General features: G+C 42.2%; 1 protein-coding gene across 2 annotated transcripts in view; it reads right to left on the bottom strand.

Annotated features, from left to right (window-relative positions):
• LOC139537718 (vasodilator-stimulated phosphoprotein-like) overlaps nt 1-22,511 on the bottom strand; it is a 54,324-nt gene extending 31,813 nt beyond the window's left edge. Inside the window, exons 1-4 of one of the 2 annotated variants that reach the window (XM_071339343.1) lie at nt 22,263-22,511; nt 7,992-8,163; nt 2,266-2,446; nt 1,695-1,761 (exon numbers count right to left, since the gene is read on the bottom strand). In XM_071339343.1, the coding sequence (XP_071195444.1) occupies nt 1,695-1,761; nt 2,266-2,446; nt 7,992-8,163; nt 22,263-22,267 (425 nt within the window). In that variant the 5' untranslated portion in view covers nt 22,268-22,511. The remainder of the gene's footprint in view (nt 1-1,694; nt 1,762-2,265; nt 2,447-7,991; nt 8,164-22,262) is intronic. The other variant, XM_071339344.1, reaches the window with a different exon arrangement.
• Between the last annotated feature and the right edge of the window lie 1,462 nt (nt 22,512-23,973).

The raw sequence follows: 23,973 nt of genomic DNA, 5'->3' as shown, positions 1-23,973 counted from the left end.
AATTGCCAAGAAACTGAAGATCTTGTACAACGCTGTGTACTACTCCCTTCACAGAACAGGGCAAACTGGCTCTAACCAGAATAGAAAGAGTGGGAGGCCCCAGTGAACAACTGAGCAAGGAGCAAGGACAAGCACATTAGAGTGTCTAGTTTGAGAAACAGATGCCTCACAAGTCCTCAACTGGAAGCTTTATTAAATAGTACCCACAAAACACCAGTCTCAACATCAACAGTGAAGAGGCGACTGCAGGATGTTGGCCTTCTAGGCAGAGTTGCAAAGAAAAAGCCATATCTCAGACTGGCCAATAAAAAGAAAAGATTAAGATGGACAAAAGAACACAGACACTGGACAGAGCAAGATTGTAAAAGTGTTATGGCCAGACAAATCTAAGTTTGAGTTGTTCGGATCACAATGAACAACATTCGTGAGACGCAAAAATAATGAAAAGATGCTAGAGGAGTGCTTGACGCAATCTGTCTAGCATGGTGGAGGCAATGTGATGGTCTGGGCTGCTTTGGTGGTGGTAAAGTGGGAGATTTGTACAGGGTAAAAGGGATCTTGAAGAAGGAAGGCTATCACTCCATTTTGCAATGCCATGCCATACCCTGTGGACGGCGCTTAATTGGAGCCAATTTCCTCCTACAACAGGACAATGACCCAAAGCATAGCTCCAAACTATGCAATAACTATTTAGGGTAGAAGCAGTCAGCTGGTATTCTGGTCTATAATGGAGTGGCCAGCACAGTCACCGGATCTCAACCCTATTGAGTTGTTGTGGAAGCAGCTTGACCGTATGGTACGTAAGAAGTGCCCATCAAGCCAATCCAATTTGTGGGAGGTGCATCAGGAAGCATGGGGTGAAATCTCTTCAGATTACCTCAACAAATTGACAACTACAATGCCAAAGGTCTGCAAGGCTGTAATTGCTGCAAATGGAGGATTCTTTGATGAAAGTGAAGTTTGAAGGAGACAATCAGTATTTATAATTTAACGGTTTTGACTATATTTCCTATTCATTTTGCAACTAACTTCATGTATGTTTTCATGGAAAACAAGGACATTTCTAAGTGACCCCAAACTTGAACGGTAGTGTATATATTCTTAATTCCATTCCTTTACTTAGATTTGTGTGTATTGTTGTGAAATTGTTAGATGTTAGTTGTTAGATATTACTGCACTGTTGGAGCTAGAAACACAAGCATTTCGCTACATGGCCTCCGAAACACGACCTCACCAAGCCACACTGCTCCTTGACACATTGCTCGCTTAACCAGGAAGCCATCTCCACCAATGTGTCGGAGGAAACACCGTACAGCTGGTGACCGAAGTTAGCATGCATGCACCTGGCAAACACAAGGAGTCGCTAAAACGCGATGGGACAAGGACATCTCAGCCAGCCAAACCCTCCCCTAACCCGGACGACGCTGGGCCCATTGTGTGCCGCCTCATGGGTCTGCAATGCAGTGCCTTAGACCGCTGCTCCACTCGGGAGGCCCAGGGTGTTTTAGACATACAAAATGTTTGAAATTGTAAGGTAGAGAGTGTGTTTTACTAATAATTGTGCACAACCAATATGAAGATGTGGGTAAGTTGGTATGCAACAGGAACATTATTAACCAGGAGCTATAGAGAACTTATCTTTGGTGCTGTACTACTCAGCACCTGAAGAAACCCTAAAATCATGTGAACGGTACCTCCTCTGCTGCTCCAGCTCCTCTGGGGAGGGTCCATTCTGGACAGGGCGAGGGAGAGAGGAGTATCCTGAGGATAGAAACAGACAACGAGTGAGTGAGTAATGTGTATTTTAGCGGTCCTGTTAAAATACTTAAAAAATGCATATTTCCCTTCTCCCTTTCTGACAAAATCTATCCAATGGTGTTAGGTAAAGGCTGGAATCCTTAATGGTGAAACAGCCACGTTCGCTTGCGATATTAGAAGAAGTGGCCGCAGACAACAAATACTGCTTTACCCCTCTGACATCACTGTAAAAAATATATATATCACGTTGCGCGACGCTCCTCACCTCCGCTTCGACAAAAACAAAAAAAACAATAACAATGGTGGTGAGGTGGACAGTGGTGCCGTTTCCCCTACTGCGGATTCCAGATCACTGATTGCAGCAAGAAAAAAATAACAGGCGAGCGACCTTCCGTTCAATTTATTTAAAATTCACAGTGAATAAACAAAATGCGTTTCACGTTCATTTATTTTTCGATATATATTTTTGGTATGCATTATATTTTTGTCCTATATTATGGTTCATACCCGAGTCGCCGAGAGCACTCAGCACCTCCAGGGCGTGCATCATGCCATTGGCAAAGAGGGTGGCGTCCTCCTTGCTGCCGAAGTTCAGCCCCCACACTTGCCGGGCGTCCCGCCACTGGTGGAAGTTGGTTGTGGCCTGATTGTACTTCAGCCCCTTGACGATTGGACAGTTGATCACCACCTGGGAGTGTCAGGCAGGAAGTAAAAGACAATGAGAAACTATGAGTGGAATAAGAGTATGCGTTCACTGAGAGAATGTGTGTATGGAATATATCATGTGTAGGTAAGTAAACACTGGAGAGAGAACCTAGATTGTATTTGTACCTTGTATTTCAAAATGGTTTAATCCTTGTATCCCTTCATGCTCAACTAGTGCTTCAGTCAGTGCCTTGCAAAATTATTCATCCCCCTTGGCATTTTTCCTATTTTGTTGCATTACAACCTGTAATTTAAATTGATTTTTATTTGGATTTCTTGTAATGGACATCCACAAAATAGTCAAAATTTGTGGAGTAAAAAATAAAATAAAAAATAAAAAACGTGTTTCAAAAAATTCGAAAAAATTCTAAACAGAAAGTGGTGCATGCGTATGTATTCACTCCCTTTGCTATGAAGCCTCTAAATAAGATCTGGTGCAACCAATTACCTTCAGAAGTCACGTAATTAGTTAAATAAAGTCCACCTGTGTGCAATCTAAGTGTCACATGATCTCAGTATATATACACACACACCTGTTCTGAAAGGCCCCAGAGTCTGCAACACCACTAAGCAAGCAGCACCATGAAGCCCAAGGAGCTCTCCAAACAGGTCAGGGACAAAGTTGTGGATAATTATGTGGGAGATTCCCCAAACATATGGAAGAAGGTTCTCTGGTTAGATGAGACTAAAATGTTGCTTTTTGGCCATCAAGGAAAACACTATGTCTGGCGCAAACCAAACGCCTCTCATCACTCCGAGAACACCATCCACACAGTGAAGCATGGTGGTGGCAGCATCATGCTGTGGGGATGTTTTTCCATCGGCAGGGACTGGGAAACTGGTAAGAACTGAAGGAATGATGGATGGCGCTAAATACAGGGAAATTCTTGAGGGAAACCTGTTTCATTCTTCCAGAGATTTAAGCTGGGATGGAGGTTCAACTTCCAGCAGGACAATGACCCTAAGCATACTGCTAAAGCAACACTCAAGTGGTTTAAGGGGAAACATTTAAATGTCTTGGAATGACCTAGTCAAAGCCCAGACCTCAATCCAATTGATAATCTGTGGTATGACTTAAAGATTGCTGTACACCAACGGAACCCTTCCAACTTGAAGGAGCTGGAGAAGTTTTGCCTTAAAGATTGGGCAAAAATCCCAGTGGTAGGATGTGCCAAGCTTAGAGACTTGCAGCTGTAATTGCTGCAAAATTCTTAAGGTTAGCCATTAACTCTGAAAGGTTTAGAGTATGCTTAGAATAAATATTTGAAAAATAACTTTCTATCACTGGATTTGAACATGCAACCTTTTGAACCAGAGGCAGATGCTTATACCCATACACAACACTAATTGAAGGTAACAGTGCTCACTGTTTCCCCTAGTGTCCAGTTTCCACATCATCTCCCAACGTCCTCAGACATGGATGGACGTTGAATACTGACTTGTATCACGGGTGACCTGCATGGCCCCATCTGTGGAATCAGTGAAGCGGAGGTGCATTTGAAAACAGAGCTTTTAGTGAAACTGTGTTAATATGTTAAACTGTGCTAATATGCTAGGCTAAGTCTCTCTAGTCACTTGTGATACTAGTAGTGTGGACCCTTCCATTGCCCTTTCCAAAGCAATAGAGCTTTTGTAGACTGTGCTAAGATGCTAGGCTAGGATAAGCTAAACTAAAAGTTGGTTCTAGTTAGGCTAGGCTACACTAGGTCTCTTTCGTCTTAGTGTGGGTTCTCCACTACCCTAGTGTGAGAGGAAGGTGTTAGCGCGAGAGCAGATGTAGTGACACACAGTAAACAGAAGTGAGATAGGGAAGCCAGAGAGAAAGAGGAAGACAGCTGACATATACAACCCAAACTATACTAATGACCCTAACCTCAAGGAGCAGAGAGGCTGATGGCTGCATGTTCACGGTCTGCAGCAGACAGACAAATGACAAAGCCTAACTACAAATCTCTGAGTGTGACAGGGCAAGGAAGTGCCAAGGGGACTGGTTCCCATATGGTGTTATAGCAACACTCACAAGATTTACAGATCAGTCTGTCTAATAATGTTCAAGTCAGTCAGTTAGACTGTCCAAAGAGGTTCCAGACCAGTAGGGAAAATGTTACCCTCCAAGCACCGCATTGTTGTCTCGTGTATGTGTTCATATTTATGTACAGTACCAGTCAAAAGTTTGGACACACCTACTCATTCAAGCGTGTTTCTTTACTTTCACTCTTCTACATTGTAGAATAATAGAGAAGACATCAAAACTATGAAATAACACATATGGAATCATGTAGTCACCAATCAAAATATTTTATATTTGAGGTTCGTCAAAGCAGCCACACTTTGCCTTGACGAAAGCTTTGCGCACTCTTGGCATTCTCTCAACCAGCTTCATGACCTGGAATGCATTTCAATTAACAGGTGTGCTTTGTTAAGTTAATTTGTGGAATTTCTTTCCTTCTTAAAATGAGCCAATCAGTGGTGTTGTGACAAGATATGGGTGGTATACAGAAGATAGCCATATTTGGTAAAAGACCAAGTCCATATTATGGCAAGAACAGCTCAAATAAGCAAAGAGAAATGACAGTCCATCATTACTTTATAGACATAAAGGTCAGTCAATTCAAGTGCAGTCGCAAAAACCATCAAGCGCTATGATGAAACTGGCTCTCATGAGGACTGCCACAGGAAAGACCCAGAGTTACCTCTGTTGCAGAGGATAAGTTCATTAGAGTTACCAGCGTCAGTAATTGCAACCCAAATAAATGCTTCAGAGTTCAAGTAACAGACACATCTCAACATCAACTGTTCAGAGGAGACTGCGTGAACCAGGCCTTCATGGTCGAATTGCTGCAAATAAACCACTACTAAAGGACACCAATAAGAAGAAAAGACTTGCTTGGGTCAAGAAACAAGAGCAATGGATATTAGACCGGTGGAAATCTGTCCAACCACCTTGTCTTTGTGACGCAGAGTAGTGATCTCCGCATTTGTGGTTCCCACCGTGAAGCATGGAGGTGTTGTTGTTATGGTGTGGGGGTGCTTTGCTGGTGACACTGTCTGTGATTGATTTAGAATTAAAGGCACACTTAACCAAAATGGCTACCACAGCATTCTGCAGCGATACGCCATCCCATCTGGTTTGTGCTTAGTGGGACTATCATTAGTTTTTCAACAGGACAATGACCCAAATCACACCTCCAGGCTGTGTAAGGGCTATTTGACCAAGAAGGAGAGCGATGGAATGCTGCATTAGATCACCTGGCCTCCACAATCACCTGACCTCAACCCAATTGAGATGGTTTGAGATGATCTTAAAAAAAATTTAAGAAGAAAAATCTTATTTACAATGACGGCCTACATCGGCCAAACCCGGACAACGCTGGGGCAATTGTGTGCCGCAGAGTGAAGGAAAAGCAGCCGACAAGTGCGCAGCATATGTGGGAACGCCTTCAAGACAGTTGGAAAAGCATTCTAGGTGAAGCTAGTTGAGAGAATGCCAAGAGTGTGCAAAGCTGTCATCAAGGCAAAGTGTGGCTATTTTGAAGAATCTAAAGTATTTGTTGAACACTTTTTTGGTTACTACATGATTCCGTATGTGTTATTTCATAGTTTTTGTCTTCACTATTATTCTACAATGTAGAAAATAGTAAAAATAAAGAAAAACTCTTGAATTAGTAGGGGTCCAAACTTTGACTGGTACTGTAAATGTGTATATATATATATACACACACAGTGCTTTGTGCTTTCAGAAAGTATTCTGACCCCTGGACTTTTTCTACATTTTGTTGTGTTACAAAGTGGGATTAAAATTGATTTAATTGTCATTCTTTGTCAATGATCTACACAAAATACTCTGTAATGTCAAAGTGCAAGAAAAATTCAAACATTTGTAAAACATTCATTAAAAAAACATGAATATATTCAACACCCTGAGTCAATACATGTTATTATCAACTTTTGCAGCGATTACAGCTGTGTCTTTCTGGGTAAGTCTAACAGCTTTTCACACCTGGATTGTGCAACATTTGCCCATTATTCTTTTCCAAATTATTCAAGCTCTGTCAGATTTGTTGTTGAAAATTGCTAGACAACCATTTTCAGGTATTGCCATAGATTTTCAAGCAGATTTAAGTCAAAACTGTAACCAGGTCACTCAGGAACATTCACTGTCTTCTTGGTAAGCAACTCCAGTGTAGACTTGGCCTTGTGTTTTAGGTTATTGTCCTGCTGAATGGTGAAATCATCTCCCAGTCTCTGGTGGAAAGCAGACAACCAGGCTTGCCGACTAGGATTTTGCCTGTGCTCAGCTCCATTCTGTTACTTTTTTAACCTGAAAAACTCCCCAGTCCTTAACGATTACAAGCACACCCAAAACATGATGCAGCCACCACTATGCTTGAAAATATGGAGAGTGGTACTGAATAAAGTGTTGTATTGAATTTGCCCCAAATATAACACTTCGCATTCAGGACAAAAAGTGCTTTGCTTTAGTTGCAAACAGGATGCATGTTTTGGAATATTTTTATTTTGTACAGGCTTCCTTCTTTTCACTCTGTCAATTAGGCAACTATTGTGGCATAACTACAATGTTGTTGGTCCAACTTCAGTTTCCTCCTATCACAGCCATTAAACTCTGTAACTGTTTTAAAGTCACCATTGGCCTCATGGTGAAATCCCTGAGCCGTTTCCTTCCTCTCCGGCAAGTGAGTTAGGAAGGAAGCCTGTATCTTTGTAGTGACTGGGTGTATTGATACCACCACCCAAAGTGCAATTAATAACTCAATGCTCAAAGGGATATTCAGTGCCCTTATTTGTTAGGCATTGGAAGACCTCCCTGATCTTTGTGGTTGAATTAATGCTTGTAATTCTCTGCTTGACTGAGGGACCTTACAGATGATTGTATGTGTGGTACAGAGATGAGGTAGTCATTTCCAAATTATGTTAAAAACAAATTATTGCAGACAGAGTCCATGTAACTTATGTGATTTGTTAAGCAAATTTTTACTCCTGAACTTATTTTGACTTGCCATAACAAAGGGGTTGAATACTTATTGATTCAAGACATCACAGATTTTCATTTTAAATTAATTTGTAAAAAACTTGAAAACATAATTCCACTTTGACATTATGGGGTATTACGCGTAGTGACAAAAAAAATCTCAATATAATCCATTATAAATTCAGGCTGTAACACAACAAAATGTGGAAAAAGTCAAGGGGTGTTAATACTTTCTGAAGGCACTGTGTATATACAGTATATACAGTAAAATGTGTTTGATCTTGGGCATCCACTGGTTGAATCAACGTTGTTTCCACATAATTTCAATTAAATGATGTTGAACCAACGTGGAAAAGATGTTGAATTGACATCTGTGCGCAGTAGTTTGATTAGTGAGAAGTCAGACAGAAATACTTGATGAAAGACGTGAAAGCTTAAAAAAATGTAAAACAAAACAGCTTTTTTGCTCAATCGAATATCTGACAGTGCCTCCTAGGAATTTCTCTGTTAATGGTGTGTGTGTGTGTACACTAGTTACCTGCTGGTCGGCCTGAATCTTGCGTCCCACCACTCGGAATGTGTTGGCCACGGGGTTGTGGTAGATCTGGACCCTGCTGAAGGCCTGGCCCCCTGTGCCTGCTGGCACCCAGCGCTTGTTAGCATCATCGTACAGCATGACCGTGGCCCGCGCCTGGCAGATACTGGACTCACTGAGAGAGAAAAAGGGGGGGGGGGGCAGAGAGAAAGATGGAGGAGAGAGGGAAAGGAATAGACAGGTAGAGAAGAGGGACAGAGAGAGAGATAAACAGGGAAAGGGTGGCAGAGAGAAAGAGATGAAGGAAGAGGAGAGATGAAGAGGGATAGAAACAGGGAGTGTGTGGAGGGGAAGAAAGAGATGGAGGAGAGAGAGGGAAGGAGTTAATTCAGTCATCTCCAACAAGGAAATAATGAGAGAGCCCATTTCTTCACTGTTGTGGACATTGCTTTGTTGTCGATGTTGCTTTATGGCAGTAAGAGCAAGATGAGGAACTTCAGGATGCCTAAAAGAGCTTACGAAGCAATGTTTTACAGTAAACAGATACGGTCACGAGCGACTTTTTAGCACTGTTTTTCTGGAAGCTGTGCTGCGACATTTTCCCCCACGTGGGCCAGGCCCCTATCAATTTGAGTGACCGCTAGAAAGATGCACACGCAACACAGCGAGAGAAGAGAACAATGACATGTTACACATACATCGCATTTGGAAAGTATGCAGAACCCTTGACTTTTTCCACATTTTGTTACGTTACAGCCTTATTCTAAAATTGATTAAAAACAAAAAACACTCCTTATCAATCTACACATAATACCCCATAATGACAAAGCAAAAACTGTTTTTTAGAAATGAGTGCAAATTTATAAAATAAAAAGAACTGAAATATTACACATGCATAAGTATTCAGGCTATTTACTCAGTACCTTGTTGAAGCACCTTTGGCAGCGAATACCGCCTCGAGTCTTCTTGGGTATGACGCTACAAGCTTTGCACACCTGTATTTGGGGAGTTACTCCCATTCTGCACAGCTATTTTCAGGTCTCTCCAGAGATGTTAGATCGGGTTCAAGTCCAGGCTCTGGCTGGGACACAAGGAAATAGAGACTTGTCCCGAAACCACTCCTGCGTTGTCTTGACTGTGTCCTTAGGGTCGTTGTCCTGTTGGAAGGTGAACCTTCACCCCAGTTTGAGGTCCTGCTGCTGTAACAGCCTCCACTCTTCTGGGAAGGCTTTCCACTAGATGTTGCAACATTGCTTCCATTCAGCCACAAGAGCATTAGTGAGGTCAGGCACTGATGTTGGGCGATTAGGCCTGGCTCGCAGTTGGCGTTAATCCCAAAGGTGTTTGATGGAGTTCCAATCAAATCAAACTTTATTTGCCACATGCGCCGAATACAAGAAGTGTAGACTTTACCATGAAATACTTACTTGCAAGCCCTTAACCAACAGTGCAGTTCAAGAAGAAGATATTTACCAAGTAGGCTAAAATAAAAAGTAATAATAAAAAGTAACACGATAAGAATAACGAGGCTATATACAGGGGGCACCGGTACCGGCTAGTTGAGGTAATCTGTACATGTAGGTGAGGGCGAAGTGACTATGCATAGGTAACAAACAAACAGCGAGTAGCAGTGACGATTTTTATGATTTGTTCAGCGGTCTAATGGCTTGGGGGTAGAAGCTGTTGAGGAGCCTTTTGGTCCTAGACTTGGCACTCCGGTACCGCTTGCCGTGCGGTAGCAGAGAAAACAGTCTATAACTTGGGTGACTGGATGGAGTCTCACAATTTTATGGGCTTTCCTCTGACACCACCTATTATATAGGTCCTGGATGGCAGGAAGCTTGGCCCCAGTGATGTACTGGACCATTCACACTACCCTCTGTAGTGCCTTACGGTCAGATGCCGAGCAGTTGCCATACCAGGCGGTGATGCAACCGGTCAGGATGCTCTCGATGGCGCAGCTGTATATCTTTTTGAGGATCTGGGGACCCATGCCAAATCTTTTCAGTCTGCTGAGGTGGAAAAGGTTTTGTCGTGCCCTCTTCACGACTGTCTTGGTATGTTTGGACCATGATAGTTTGTTGGTGATGTGGACACCAAGGAACTTAAACTCCCGACCCACTACAGCCCCGTCAATGTTAACAGGGGCCTGTTCGGCCCGCCTTTGCCTGTAGTCCACGATCAGCTCCTTTGTCTTGCTCACACTGAAGGGGAGGTTGTTGTCCTGGCACCACACTGCCAGTTCTCTGAACCCCTCCCTATAGGCCGTCTCATCGTTGTCTGTGATTAGGCCTACCACTGTTGTGTCATCAGCAAACTTAATGATGGTGTTGGAGTCGTGTTTGGCCACGCAGTCGTGGGTGAGCAGGGAATACAGGAGGGGACTAAGTACACACCCCTGAGGGGCCCCAGTGTTAAGGATCAGCGTGGCAGTTGCCTACTCTTACCTGGGGGCGGCCCGTCAGGAAGTCCAGAATCCCGGAACATATTCCAGTCTGTGCTAGCAAACCAGTCCTGTATTGTAGCATCCGCGTCATCTGACCACTTCCGTACTGAGCGAGTCACTGGTACTTCCTGCTTTAGTTTTTGCTTTTAAGCAGGATTCAGGAGGACAGAATTATGGTCAGATTTGTCAAAAATGGAAGGCGGGGGAGAACTTTGTATGTATCTGTGTGTGGAGTAAAGGTGGTCCAGAGTTGTTTTCCCTTTGGTTGCACATTTAACATGCTGATAGAAAATTGGTAAAACTGATTTAAGTTTTCCTGCATTAAAGTCCCTGGCCACTAGGAGCGAGCATTTTATTCTTTGCTTATGGTCTTATAGAGTTTTTTGAGAGCGGTCTTAGTGCCAGCTTCGTTTTGTGGTGGTAAATAGACGGCTACGAATAATACAGATGAGAACTTTCTTGGTAGATAATGTGGTCTTCAGCTTATCATAAGGTACTCTACCTCAGGCAAGCAATACCTTGAGACTTCCTTAATATTAGTCATCGAGCACCAGCTGTTATTGACAAAAAGACACAGACCCCCACCCCTCGTCTTACCAGAGATAGCGTCTCTGTTCTGCCGGTGCATGGAAAATCCTGCTAGCTCTATGTTGTCCGTCTCTTCGTTAGCCACGTCTCGGTGAAACATAAGATGTTACAGTTTTTAATGTCCCGTTGGTAGGATAATCTTAATAGTAGGTTATCAATTTTATTTTCCAATGATTGCATGTTAGCAAGAAGAATGGAAGGCATTGGGAGTACTTGCTCGCCTCCGGATTCTAAGAAAGATCCTCGATCTGAGTCCCCTTTTCCGGCGTCTTTTCTTCAAGCAAAAGGTGTGCATCTGGGCCTGTTCCAGTGAAAGCAGGATATCCTTCTTGTCGGACTCATTAAAAGGAAAAAGTGTATTCCTGTCCGCAGTGCATAAATCGCTTTTCTGATGTCCAGAAGTTATTTTCAGTCATAAGAGACAGTAGCAGCAACATTATGCACACAATAAGTTAAAAAAATAGCATAATTGTTTGGGAGAATGTAAAACATCATCCATGTTCTTCTGCGCCATCTCTTCAGTTGAGGTCAGGGCTCTGTGCAGACCGGTCAAGTTCTTCCACACTGATCTCGACAAACCATTTCTGTAAGGACCTAGCTTTGTGCACAGGGGCATTGTCATGCTGAAACAGGAAAGTGCCTTCCCCAAACTGTTGACACAAAGTTGGAAGCAAAGAATCACCTAGAATGTCATTGTATGCTGTAGCATTAAGATTTCCCTTCACTGGAATTTAGGGATCTAGCCCGAACCATGAAAAACAGCCCCAGACCATTAGTCCTCCTCCACCAAACTTTACAGTTGGCACTATGCATTGGGGCAGGTAGCGTTCTCCTGGCATCCGCCAAACCCAAACCCAAAAAGGTGCTATTCTATGATGGTGCCACGTTGAAAGTCACTGAGCTCTTCAGTACGAGCCATTCTACTGCCAATGTTTGTCTATGAAGATTGCATGGCTGTGCGCTCGATTTTATACACGTGTCAGCAACTGGTGTGGCTGAAATAACTGAATCCACTCATCTCTGCTGCCAATGACTGGAAAGAATTGCAAAAATCACTGAAGCTGGAGACTCATATCTCCCTCACTAACTTTAAGCATCAGCTGTCAGAGCAGCTCACTGCACCTGTACACAGCCCATCTGTAAATAGCCCACCCAACTACCTCATCCCCATATTGTTATTTATTTTTGCTCCCCAGTATCTCTACTTGCACATCATCATCTGCACATCTATCACTCCAGTGTTAATGCTAAATTGTAATTATTTCACCACTATGGCCAATTTATTGCCTTACCTCCCTAATCTTACTACATCTGCACACACTGTATATAGATATTTCTGTTGTGTTATTGACTGTACGTTTGTTTATCCCATGTGTAAGTCTGTGTTGTTGTTTTAGTCGCACTGCTTTGCTTTATCTTGGACAGGTTGCAGTTGTAAATGAGAACTTGTTCTCAACTGGCCTACCTGGTTAAATGAAGGTGAAATACATTTTTATTTATTTATTATTTTGAAGGGGTGTCCAGATACTTCTGTGTGTGTGATATATATATGTGTGTAGTGTATGTGAGAGAGTAGGCAATTTCCAGGGACCACTTTTGGCTCATGAGCACTACTTTGAGAACTACTATGCCCGGGACAATACCAGTATCGCGATATTTATACAATGGACCTTTAAAAACCTGCTGTATGTAAAATATGGTGTGCTATAGCTTGGGAAATAAATACGTGACTCTGGATGACAACATAATGGTTTTCCTAAATAAGTTCAATCCTCTGTGTTTTGTTTCCTTGCCACGATACAAACGAATATCGCAATACTGGTATCGTCCCAGCCCTAAGAACTAGAGGCCTTGACCTCTAGTCCAAAAATGTTGACATGTTCCCAAATGTACCTGGGGCTTTCCCACCCGGACCCAATATGCATAAATTAAATATAGGAAACCCGTTCCTAACGGACCCGAGGACAACTAAATCCATTCCGTATAGACCTGGTCTATCTGAGTGAGGGAAGCAGCTGAATTTTTAGGCAACTTAATTAACCGGAGCTGATAAAGCTTGAGGGAGAGGAGGTAGAGAGAGGTGAGGGGCCATGCTATGTGTGTAGGCTACTGTGAGTGTGAGCGAGTGACACGGTGAGCAGGGAGGACGGCAGGAGAGATGATACAGCAACCAACCAAGCCGACTCACGCTTTAGTAGACTAATAGCTGCCATACAGTAGCTAGGTTATTTGTCATCCAATATGATTACATAGTACCGGTCTTGACTGCATCAAAATCGGGAGAAGCTAGTTATGCTAGCTAGCTAGACTAATTGAAGCAGCATGCGGTTTCTCGCCCTACAGTTACAAACAACAACTCCATTCAGAATATTAAGTAGCAGCCTACCTGTTGGCTCTTGTTCATTGTAGCCTATCCTTCTACTTTAACTTTTAATTAAATTTTCCATTGATTAGGCATCTCCTAACTTGATGCTCTATTACTGTAGCCTATTGCTGCTTTGATGACTTATGATTGGCCAACATAAACAAGCTACACGTGCCACTCTCATGAAAAGCAAGAGCAGCATCATCAATTATACAACTTCTCTCTCTCCCTCACAACTGTATCAGTCACGTACGTATCTGTACAGGTCCTTCAGGACAAGTCAGTTAAAATTACACATACCCGAGAACCGTGACAATCATATCAGGTCCGACCCGTGACATTATTTAGAACTCTTGAACCGGACCCGCTCGGGTTCCAGATCGGATCTTCGGGTATAGTCCACGAAGACCTCTACTAACAACTACTGGATAACAAGTATACAAATGTATTGGATAATCTCTTTCAGAGTGTGCCTTTGTGGATTCTCTTTCTCAGACTCTGCTACCATGCAAGGTCACACGCGGCGTCGCCACAGTAACGCGTGTGAGAAAGTCTCAGCTACTTCCTCCTCCTCGGCAGTGTGAGACGTGAAACAATCCCTGACTTCCTGACCCGGGGAATCCGACCCCTGAACACTTCCTGCTCTCACAAACTGCTGCCTAATATGGTCTGGCTCAGTGCCCTTGGCTTGCCTAGCATCGACACACTGTAAACACACAGGTATCCACACTGCAAACACACAGGCATACACACTGCAAAGACACAGGCACACACACTGCAAACATACACACTGCAAACACACATACTGCAAACACACAGGCATATACACACAGGCATACACACTGTAAACACACACACTGCAAACACACACAGGCATACACACTGTAAACATACACACTGCAAACATACACACTGCAAACACACTGCAAACACACAGGCATACACACAGGCATACACACATACTGCAAGCACACAGGCATACACACTGCAAACACACATACTGCAAACACACAGGCATACACACTGTAAACACACACACTGCAAACATACACACTGCAAACACACAGGCATACACACTGTAAACATACACACTGCAAACACACAGGCATACACACTGTAAACATACACACAGGCATACACACTGTAAACATACACACAGGCATACACACTGTAAACATACACACTGTAAACACACACACTGCAAACAGACAGGCATACACACTGTAAACATACACACAGGCATACACACTGTAAACATACACACTGTAAACATACACACAGGCATACACACTGTAAACATACACACTGCAAACACACAGGCATACACACTGTAAACATACACACTGTAAACATACACACAGGCATACACACTGTAAACATACAGGCATACACACTGCAAACACACATACTGCAAGCACACATACTGCAAACACAGGCATACACAATGTAAACATACACACTAAAAACACACATACTGCAAACACACAGGCATACACACTGTAAACATACACACTGCAAACACACAGGCATACACACTGTAAACATACACACTGCAAACACACATACTGCAAACACACAGGCATACACACTGTAAACACACAGGCACAAAGGTGCAAACGTCAAATGCACACCAGGATATGCACCCCCCCCAAAAAACACCCAAAAGGCATGCACACACAAGGCATTATGTTCCGAGGTGGTGGGATTTAATCTTATTTCAATCTACCTCAATTAGGCAGAGACTTTCTGCCATCTATTATGCTACATTATCTGACACGCATTTGATTGAGTAAAGTGATAAACAAAAAAAGTTATGACAACCTAAATTCTGCAGGTTCTTTAATGAAAAATCATGACATGACTGCATAACTGTTTCGGAGACACCCTTTAACCTAAAAGGCTATCTGAAAAAGAACAAGGTGACAAGAGTATGCAACTGTAATATGCAGTCAGATATGAAAGGGTTGAAGACTAAAAACAGTATTTGATGCTCAGGTCTACCTAAAGGCAGTGCAAATTCCTGTTCCTCACGTGTGTGTGTGCCTTTCAACTCAACCCATTTTCCCTGTCTTCACCCACATCTCCCTCCCTCCCTCCACCTCTCTCGGTTTATAGGAGTTGTTCTGTATCTGGGGTTGAGTTTGTTTACAGAACCCATGGTGCTTGTGGACACTGTGTGTGTGTGTCCAGCCCTGCAGCAGTGACAGCAAACACAGGTCACACACAAACACACTACACACACACCAGTGCTGCATAGAAAGTCTGACAGAGACACACAAACAAAGACACACAGGTAATTGAAACACCCACATACAATAGCAGAGCCACTAAAGTTATTGAACGTGTCTAAGAATAGCGACAAGTGTGTTTAGGGCTTACTTTCAGTTCTCTCAATGTACCCTAAAATACAAAGACCCTAAATCAGAGAGCCTGACTCAACTACAGTGTTGACTTGATCTACGAGTACTGACAGATTTAGCATTCTGCTCAGTACATATCCAAGGCCAAATGTGCTGTATGCTACTGAGAGGTCATAATATTATCATCATTTTCACACGCTCTCGTCTTCGTGTCTAAGCTTAGACAGGAAGTACACATTCACGTGCGCACAGTCAGACACTAGTTGACAGAGACAGACACAGACAGACATTGCCAGATGGTGGTAGAGGTGTGAAAATAATTGATGGAGCGGCTACAGAATGAGACATGCGATGAGTGGAGTGTAGACACAAATTCAGTGTTGGTGCCACTGCAACTTCCTGCTCACTAGGGGAATGAATGCTATCAAACACACTGGGTGAGCATTCGGGTGAAGTTGCCCTAGATGCTGATCTTGAGTCAGTTTTGCATTTTCCCCACTGATGGTTAAGGTTAGGTCCAGATCTGATCCTAGATCTGTACCTACTAGGGGACATTTCACTCCAGTGCCTTGTTCACTGGGGAATGCTTTCAAACACACTGGATTAGCATCAGCTCTTATAATCAGCTCTTAAATATATAAAACAAACACACTGAGTAAACCAAACATTAAGAACACCTTCCTAATATTGAGTTGTTGTTTTGTTCAATGTCATACACCGGATAGTCATATGCCTGCCTCTAGACTAAGGAAATTCCATCTCCATGCACTTTAGTCATAAACGTCATCAATAGACCATAGAAATGAACAAAGCCATTGTAACCTAATAACCTTGATACTGACAACTACAGTGGTTCCCCTAGACTATAGTTTGTAATAAACCAAAGTTAATACAATGCACCAAAATTGCTTTCAAATAAATATATATTTATATTACAAGTGGGGATATAGAAGGTGGGTTATATAAAGGTGTCATAAAATAGTATGATTGATGTGTATGGTTGTCATTAGTTGTAGCACTGAGGTAACAGAAACCAGCTGGCCACCATCGTTCCTCTAAAAGGGTGAGTCAAAGATCTCATGATATAATACATTTGTAGAGGTTTCCAAGATAGTTTCTAATAGTTTAAAGAGGTTTCCTTTCATTAGCTCCTTCCTTTCATCTGCATTTCAGAAATCTGGATTAGAAATACCTGGTTTGTGTTTTTTAAGCACTAAACAGAAGAAAGTAGACTGAAACAGAGATAGACTACCTGGATATATCCAATAAGAAGTTCTCATTTGAGTTTTCTATTGCAAAACATTTTTTAAATGTCTCCTGCTGCGTGGCGTACTGAACACAACCCTGGCAGAGCATCCATCATATTGCATTTACTCCTCTTCAATACTTTCAGATCGGTGCAGAATAAGGAGAGGAGACAAGGAGATTAAGCCACTTCTGAGTATTGAGGCTCACCCCAAAAAAAGGAACCATAGCTAGCATTGAATGAGCCAACTCACACCCTGACTCACTCTAGCCAAGTCACTGGTCTGTTGGTGCTGTATAGCCAACTCCTATGGACAACAATGAATGTGGCCTGGGTGTGACAGTGTTTCAGCCACAGACTGTATGTATTTATTTGTTTTCAGAGTGAAGTCAGACAGACACAGAATATTCCAACCTATAGAACATTATACAAACACTCACAGCTCCACCTTCAACCTTATTTTACAATTCAAGAAAGACAGGCTTTCTGTATATACCTATAACGGATAGCGAGTAATAGACTAGTGTCTTTTCACCTAGCAAGCTACCAATATAAAGGCTATCACTATAATAACATAAAAACCGAAGGCACCGAGACACTCATACACATAGGCAGAAATAGAGAACCAAGATGTATTTAAAAATAGAAAGACTGAATTCAAGCGCCTCACACCTTCAAGCCCTGGCTAGTGACTTCAGAAATAACTGGAAACGTGGTATCAACTCTGACAGAAATGTCCCCCACCCTTTGTGTGCTTGTGTGTCCATAATAGTGTATAGTGGCATGAGAGACTGTGTCTGTTGTACTGCAGAGGTGTCTGTGCGGGTGAGAGAGAGAGCCATCAGTCCCGAGGAGAGGCATGAGTGACAGCTATTTTTAATGTGTGTGACTAACCACGGTCACCTCATTGACAGCCACACACTGAAAGACTCTGCAGCAATAAGTGAAGTTAATGTGTTGACATCTCTCACAATCAGCCTTGTGTTCCTCATCTTTTCCCATCTGTCTGTTCTCCATACATCCCCTTAAGTCAAGTTGATGAAGCCTTTATTAAATGGCAAAGTGATCTTTGAGTCATATGGGATAGTTTACTATATTGTAAGTAACGTAACTTTAACATTTACACATTAGCATGAGTTCTTCTCTCAGCCTCTGTTTCACCCTTTGTACTTCCTTTTAGGTTTCTTCCCCTCTCTTGAAAACAGAAGATGCGAACTTTACATCAGTAGATAGATGGTTGACTAAATCTGACATTTGGGACTGTTTCCTGGACGCTGTTTAAGCTTAGTCCTGGACTAGGCTTCATCTGTATCCAGGAAACTGTCCCTATCACAAGATACCTGCTTCTCAGACAGAGTTATCATCCATCCACTACTTTATCTATTGACATGTCCATCAGGTTGAATTTCATTTACTGGCAGCATTTCCTGGGGGTTATGACATTAGTCTGCACATGATGTCATGTAATCAAGGATGAGTGTTAATGGAACCTGATTCCCACTCTGGTGGGGAGCTTTGGGGCCTTCTCCGCTGATACCTCAGGGATTAGGCTTCTGCATTCATCCTCTATAGCTGGCTGAGAGAGGGTCTCTGCTCACACCATTACACCACAGCTGCTGGGATAGTAATGAACTCTAAAGGATGACCTGACCTCTGAGGTCCAACCTTATGGGGGAGACACACACTCACCTCACTCACTCTGGCTTGGATAGGTGCACACTGCACAGTGACACGTCCATTTCCTTTCTGTATAACAACGCAAATGCATTTTGTCTCTCCCGTTGTGAAGAAATACTTTAAGTGTAAGAAAAGCAATTGCACATACCCTGCAGTAATCCTACACACTTGCATTATGATGTTATCATAGCCTACATCAGGGTACCCCAACGGGCGGCCTGCGGTCGATTTTATTTGTCACCCCAAGTTTTCAGAGCTAAAAAATTAAAATATGTTTTTATAAAAGCAAATCAGCTCCGAGCAGGGCCGTCACCAGAGTTTCATAACATTTGTGGATCAGTCCTGAAGACCGGGGGCTGAGGGGTTGGTTTGCAGGTCCCAGAAAAAAATAGCCTTTTCTAAAATAATTTCCTGCAATTTGACATCATTTTACATTACAATATTATCTTTTATACCACACAAATGACCAAAATTACAAGCTACTCTGACATACTAAGATCAATAAAATGAATGACCCATTTCTTAAGTGCAACCAATAGCATAGGCCTATAAAAAGAGTGGACACAATATGAGGAGGAAATTAGTCCACCAACTTTCCATTGGCACTCACATATCCAAACAGTTTTTTCCCGCAATTGTATTTTGAAATATTGCAAAAGACCTTTTAGCGGCTGCCTGCTGTTCACTGACAGCCACATCTCAACAATCAGCATGTTTGATATTTGCTACGCGGGCTGCCCAATTGCGGGATTCCCGACTGTAGGGCTATGCGCTCGCAATGTGACAAAACACAATCTACAGCAATTTTCCACAAGGCCAAATAATCAACACTTATTATTATTAATTCAATGGATTGTGGTCAGTAACCCCATGTGGAGGTTATTTAGTCGGTTGTCTTGTTACAATCATATTTTAAATGATCTATGAGCAAGTAGCCTAGCCTACAAAGATGTCAAATGACTTGAATAGTGTATGGGAAAAGTGTCAAAATGTGTATTTGCATAAGTAGGCTAAGTGACTGAAATGCATCAGAAAAGGAAATCAGGGAAGCTCATTAAGTAGCTATAGGCGTAATGTGTGTGTAGAGAATATCTGCATTGCTTATAATTGTTTGACTAATGATCACTCACCTCAGCTAAGATTTCCCAGCCTAATTCTAACCAAATATCCAAACGGCAATGAAGTGAAAACAAATCTGACATTGATTTATTTATCAAGTAGAGTTCCCATGCTTGTCCCAAAGTAGTGCAATGATACTGTCCCAATCAAAACAGTGCTGGAATTATCAGTTGACCACACATGGCAATTGTTTTACATTTATTATTATTGACATTTATTATAACCAGTGGTGAAGTGCTGTTTGTTTAGATAGCCTACCAGAGCACAATTATTTATTATTATTACGTCATCATTTCTGAATGAATGTTGGTCCCGACATGTAGCCCATTGAATAAAATCATTTTTGAATATACATACAATGCATCATCCAAATTGCATGATTGCCTAAGTCCACACGTGGCACAATGAAAATGTTATATTTTTTAAATCCTAAAACACAAAATTAGGCCTACCTTATTATAAATGATCACTGTCAATCTTGAATGATTATTCTTCAAGTTGTACAGGTGAAACATCCATGCTGCATGTATGCCAACCATTTGATCCCAATTAATTTCATGGAAATATGCATTTCGATCCTCTTGAATGATGTAGGCTAATCAGCCTAACTACGGTTTTATTGAATATTAGAGAAGATGGAGTTTAACACAGCCACCTGTATTCTGTTTCAATCAAAGCATATTCAACATTTCAGAACAAGAAATTACATGGTGTTTTTAGTATAAGAGTAGCCGAACCTTATCATGCTATTATAATCGGTTTGTTATGTAGAATACTAATGAATCATTAAGTGATCTTGCTATACATGGCACCATTCTGAAAAGTGGCGGATTATAAAGGTTGGATGAATTTAGGAGTTTCACAGAACCATAGCTCAATGAACTAAGCGGCGCAATCAAAAAAATGTACACCATAGCAGCAGCGCCAAAGATTCAGGGCTGACCCAAAATTATTTTGGGCTAAAGCCTCGAAAGCCAGGCCCTAGTGACCTCCCTGGTTCAAAGTGAATTTAATTTAGGAAATCTGTTCCAAAGTATTCCCATGCAGAACAGAGAGACAAAGGTGATTGTATACAAATGTAAGCAAGGTTTGAAAGGATTATGTTTTAGTCAAATATTATATTTGTTTGGGCTTCTTGCAGTGTACAAGTTATTTGTAATTATGTTCTGGCCCCTGACCATCCACTCAAGAAAAGAAAAAAAATCTACCTGCGGCTGAATCTAGTTGATGATTAACCCAATATTGGACTAAATGTGCCTAACGATACTTCTTAGTTCAAGGACATTACATGTTCTGTTAAAGCGGCGAATTGGCTCTCAGGAAGCCAAAACAGCCAAAATACACCATCTAAACGTGACCCGATTCTCAATTGTGGTACGGATATATAAACAAATCCATCTACTTTCAAATAACATCAAAATAATTTCACAAATGCAAAAGACACACTTACTGTACACGGTTTTAACCGATTTTAACACAGTTTCAGCCGACAGTATTTCTCAGTGACAACACGTTTGTGGAGTCAATTCTATTTACACAGTTTACCCACAGGAGTTCAGGGATGCAGGTAGCTAATTGCACAGGTAGTCGTCTGTTTTCCGTAAACAAGCGCTTTAAACATGAAAATATTGCAGTGTGGGAAACCTGACTCTATAAAAAGGTGTGTATCAAGGTAACCTTTTGTTTTCGAAAATGATTTATTGAAAGATACGGTCCTTATGCTTCCAAAACCATACCTCAAGCGATGTGTGTTAATGTTCAGACCGAGCGTCGCGACTCTTAAAACTCCCCCCTAAAGAAAATGCCTTCGTCCAATGACTCATATGTGTAATGTAATGGAACGGAGAGTCATGAATGATCAAGAGCTAGTTGATGATCTCTGGCCTACATCCTATTATCAAGGCCATAGTGTCTTCTCAGTGTCAACATCTTCAAGAAGTTGAGTTAGCAAAGTGCCACAGCGAGTTGTTTTTAATCAGAATTTTGTATAATAAGAAGCTTACGTTTGGACCATAACTAGGCTGAAAGAGAGATAATCTAGGCTACTGGAGAAAATGTGACATTGCAAATATTTTTCCCTTGAGATAGGCTACACTGTATGGGGCGGGCTACAACCAGTCGTCTAAATATGATAAATTGGCCTACATCTGCAGCAGCCTGAGTATGGTCATGTTTTATCAGATAGGTATAAAACACCGGTAGTCTACATTCACACTATTTGCTAATGCTATGCCCCACATGTGCATAGCCTAACCATAAATCATGTTCGTAGCCTCTTTTGTTGAGAATTGTCATTGAGAAGAAAAAATAAATGACACGCGAAATTCTACCATTGTTAGGCTACAATGTGTTCCTTTATATAAAAAAAATAATCATGACAATTAACATCAAGGTTGCAAACGCGAAATTGTAACATTATAGAATATCGAAACAAAACAGGCAAGTGCACAGATCAGATTTTCCACGCCCTTACCTCATTGTTTGGCGAGACTGCAAATCTTCTCTCCCAAGCTAGATGTTTGGTTTCCGATGAGAAGCCGGTGATGAAAAATAGAAGACATAAGATATAACGATGGTAAAAATGTGATACACACATGTATCAATCTAGCCACCCTAATCGGGCTGTGCACGAATGGGCGAAATAGACAGCAGCACACACCAGGACAATTTCCAGGGGTGTATTCACTAGGAACCAAACAGAACGAAACGGGGAGGGATTTACATGCATTTGTCCAATGGAAACTCTCGTGGTATTTCCGTTTGGAGTAAAAGGTTTCCGTGGCAAAACGTTTTGGAATAATGATTGCACCACCGGGTGTATTCATTAGGCCTACGTCTCGCAACGGAAACCATTTACCGTTTAACAACCAAACGGAAGCAAACAGAGCAAATGGACCTAAACGGGGACGGGCCTACCTGAATTTATCCAATAGAAACTCTCGTTTTCGTTGCAAAAGGTTTTTAGTTTGGAGTAAACGATTTCTGTAGCAAAACGTTTTGCAACAGACGAAACTTTTGCAACAGAATCGGAGTACACCCCTCATTCAAAGGGGACTACTTTCAATGGATGACTGAATGGGGTAGTGGGGCAAGCTTGTCAAATCCTATCACCATCCCTCCTCAGGCCACACCGCTTCTATTCGACTACTGAAGTTTACTCCTGAAACAGAGGCAGAGATAGTTTTGGATCATGCTAAAGGGGCTACGATTTGAATGGGGAACTATTTTCTTTCACGTGGCGCCAGATTTCGCGTTGATCTGAACGCCCATCCACGTAGCCCATTGCTGCTGTTCATTTGAGCCTATTCAAATCAAGTTGTATTTGTCACATGCGCTGAATACAACAGGTGGACTTTACCGTGACGTGTTTACTTATGAGCCTTCCTTTCCCAACAATGCAGAGTTATAAAGTAAGAAAAGTCAGCCAAAAATTCTAACACAATAAAATAACAATAAGGAGATGATATACAGGAGTCCTAGTACTGAGTCAATGTGCAAGGGTACAAGATAGTTGAGGTATTCAAGGTAATATGTGCATGTAGGTAGTGGTAAAAGTGACTAGGCAATCAGGATAGATAATAAAGAGAGTAGCAGCAGCGTATGTGAAAGAGTGTGTGGCGTAAATGTGCATGTGTGTTAAAGGTGTGTGAGCATATATAGTGTGTGTGTATTGGAGTGTCAGTGTAGTATGTGTGAGTGTGTGGGTCGAGTCCAGTGAGTGTGCATAGAGCCAGTGCAAGAAAGTCAGTGCAAATAAAAAGGGGGTCCTGCAAATAATCAGGGTAGACATTTGATTTACAGTTCAGCAGTCTTATGGCTTGGGGGTAGAAGCTGTTCAGGAGCCTTTTGGTCCCAGACTAGGTGTTCCGGTACCACTTGCTGTGCGGTAGCAGAGAGAACGCAGAGAGAACAGTCTATGACTTCGGTGGCTGGAGTCTGACAATTTTTAGGGCTTTCCTCTGACACCGCCTGGTTTAGAGGTCCTGGATGGCAGCGAGCTCGGCCCCAGGTATGTACTGTGCCATATGCACTACCATCTGTAGCACCTTACGGTCGGATGCCAAGCAGTTGCCATACCAAGCGGCCTACCACCGTCTTGTCGTCGGCAAACTTAATGATGATGTTGGAGTTGTGCTCTGCCACACAATCGTGGGTGAACAGGGAGTACAGGAGGGGACTAAGCA

This window comes from Salvelinus alpinus, chromosome 13, assembly GCF_045679555.1.
Source record: "Salvelinus alpinus chromosome 13, SLU_Salpinus.1, whole genome shotgun sequence".
Classification (NCBI taxonomy): Eukaryota; Metazoa; Chordata; class Actinopteri; order Salmoniformes; family Salmonidae; genus Salvelinus; species Salvelinus alpinus.
Note: the sequence above shows the minus strand (reverse complement) of the source record. Positions and strands in the feature narration are given on the sequence as shown.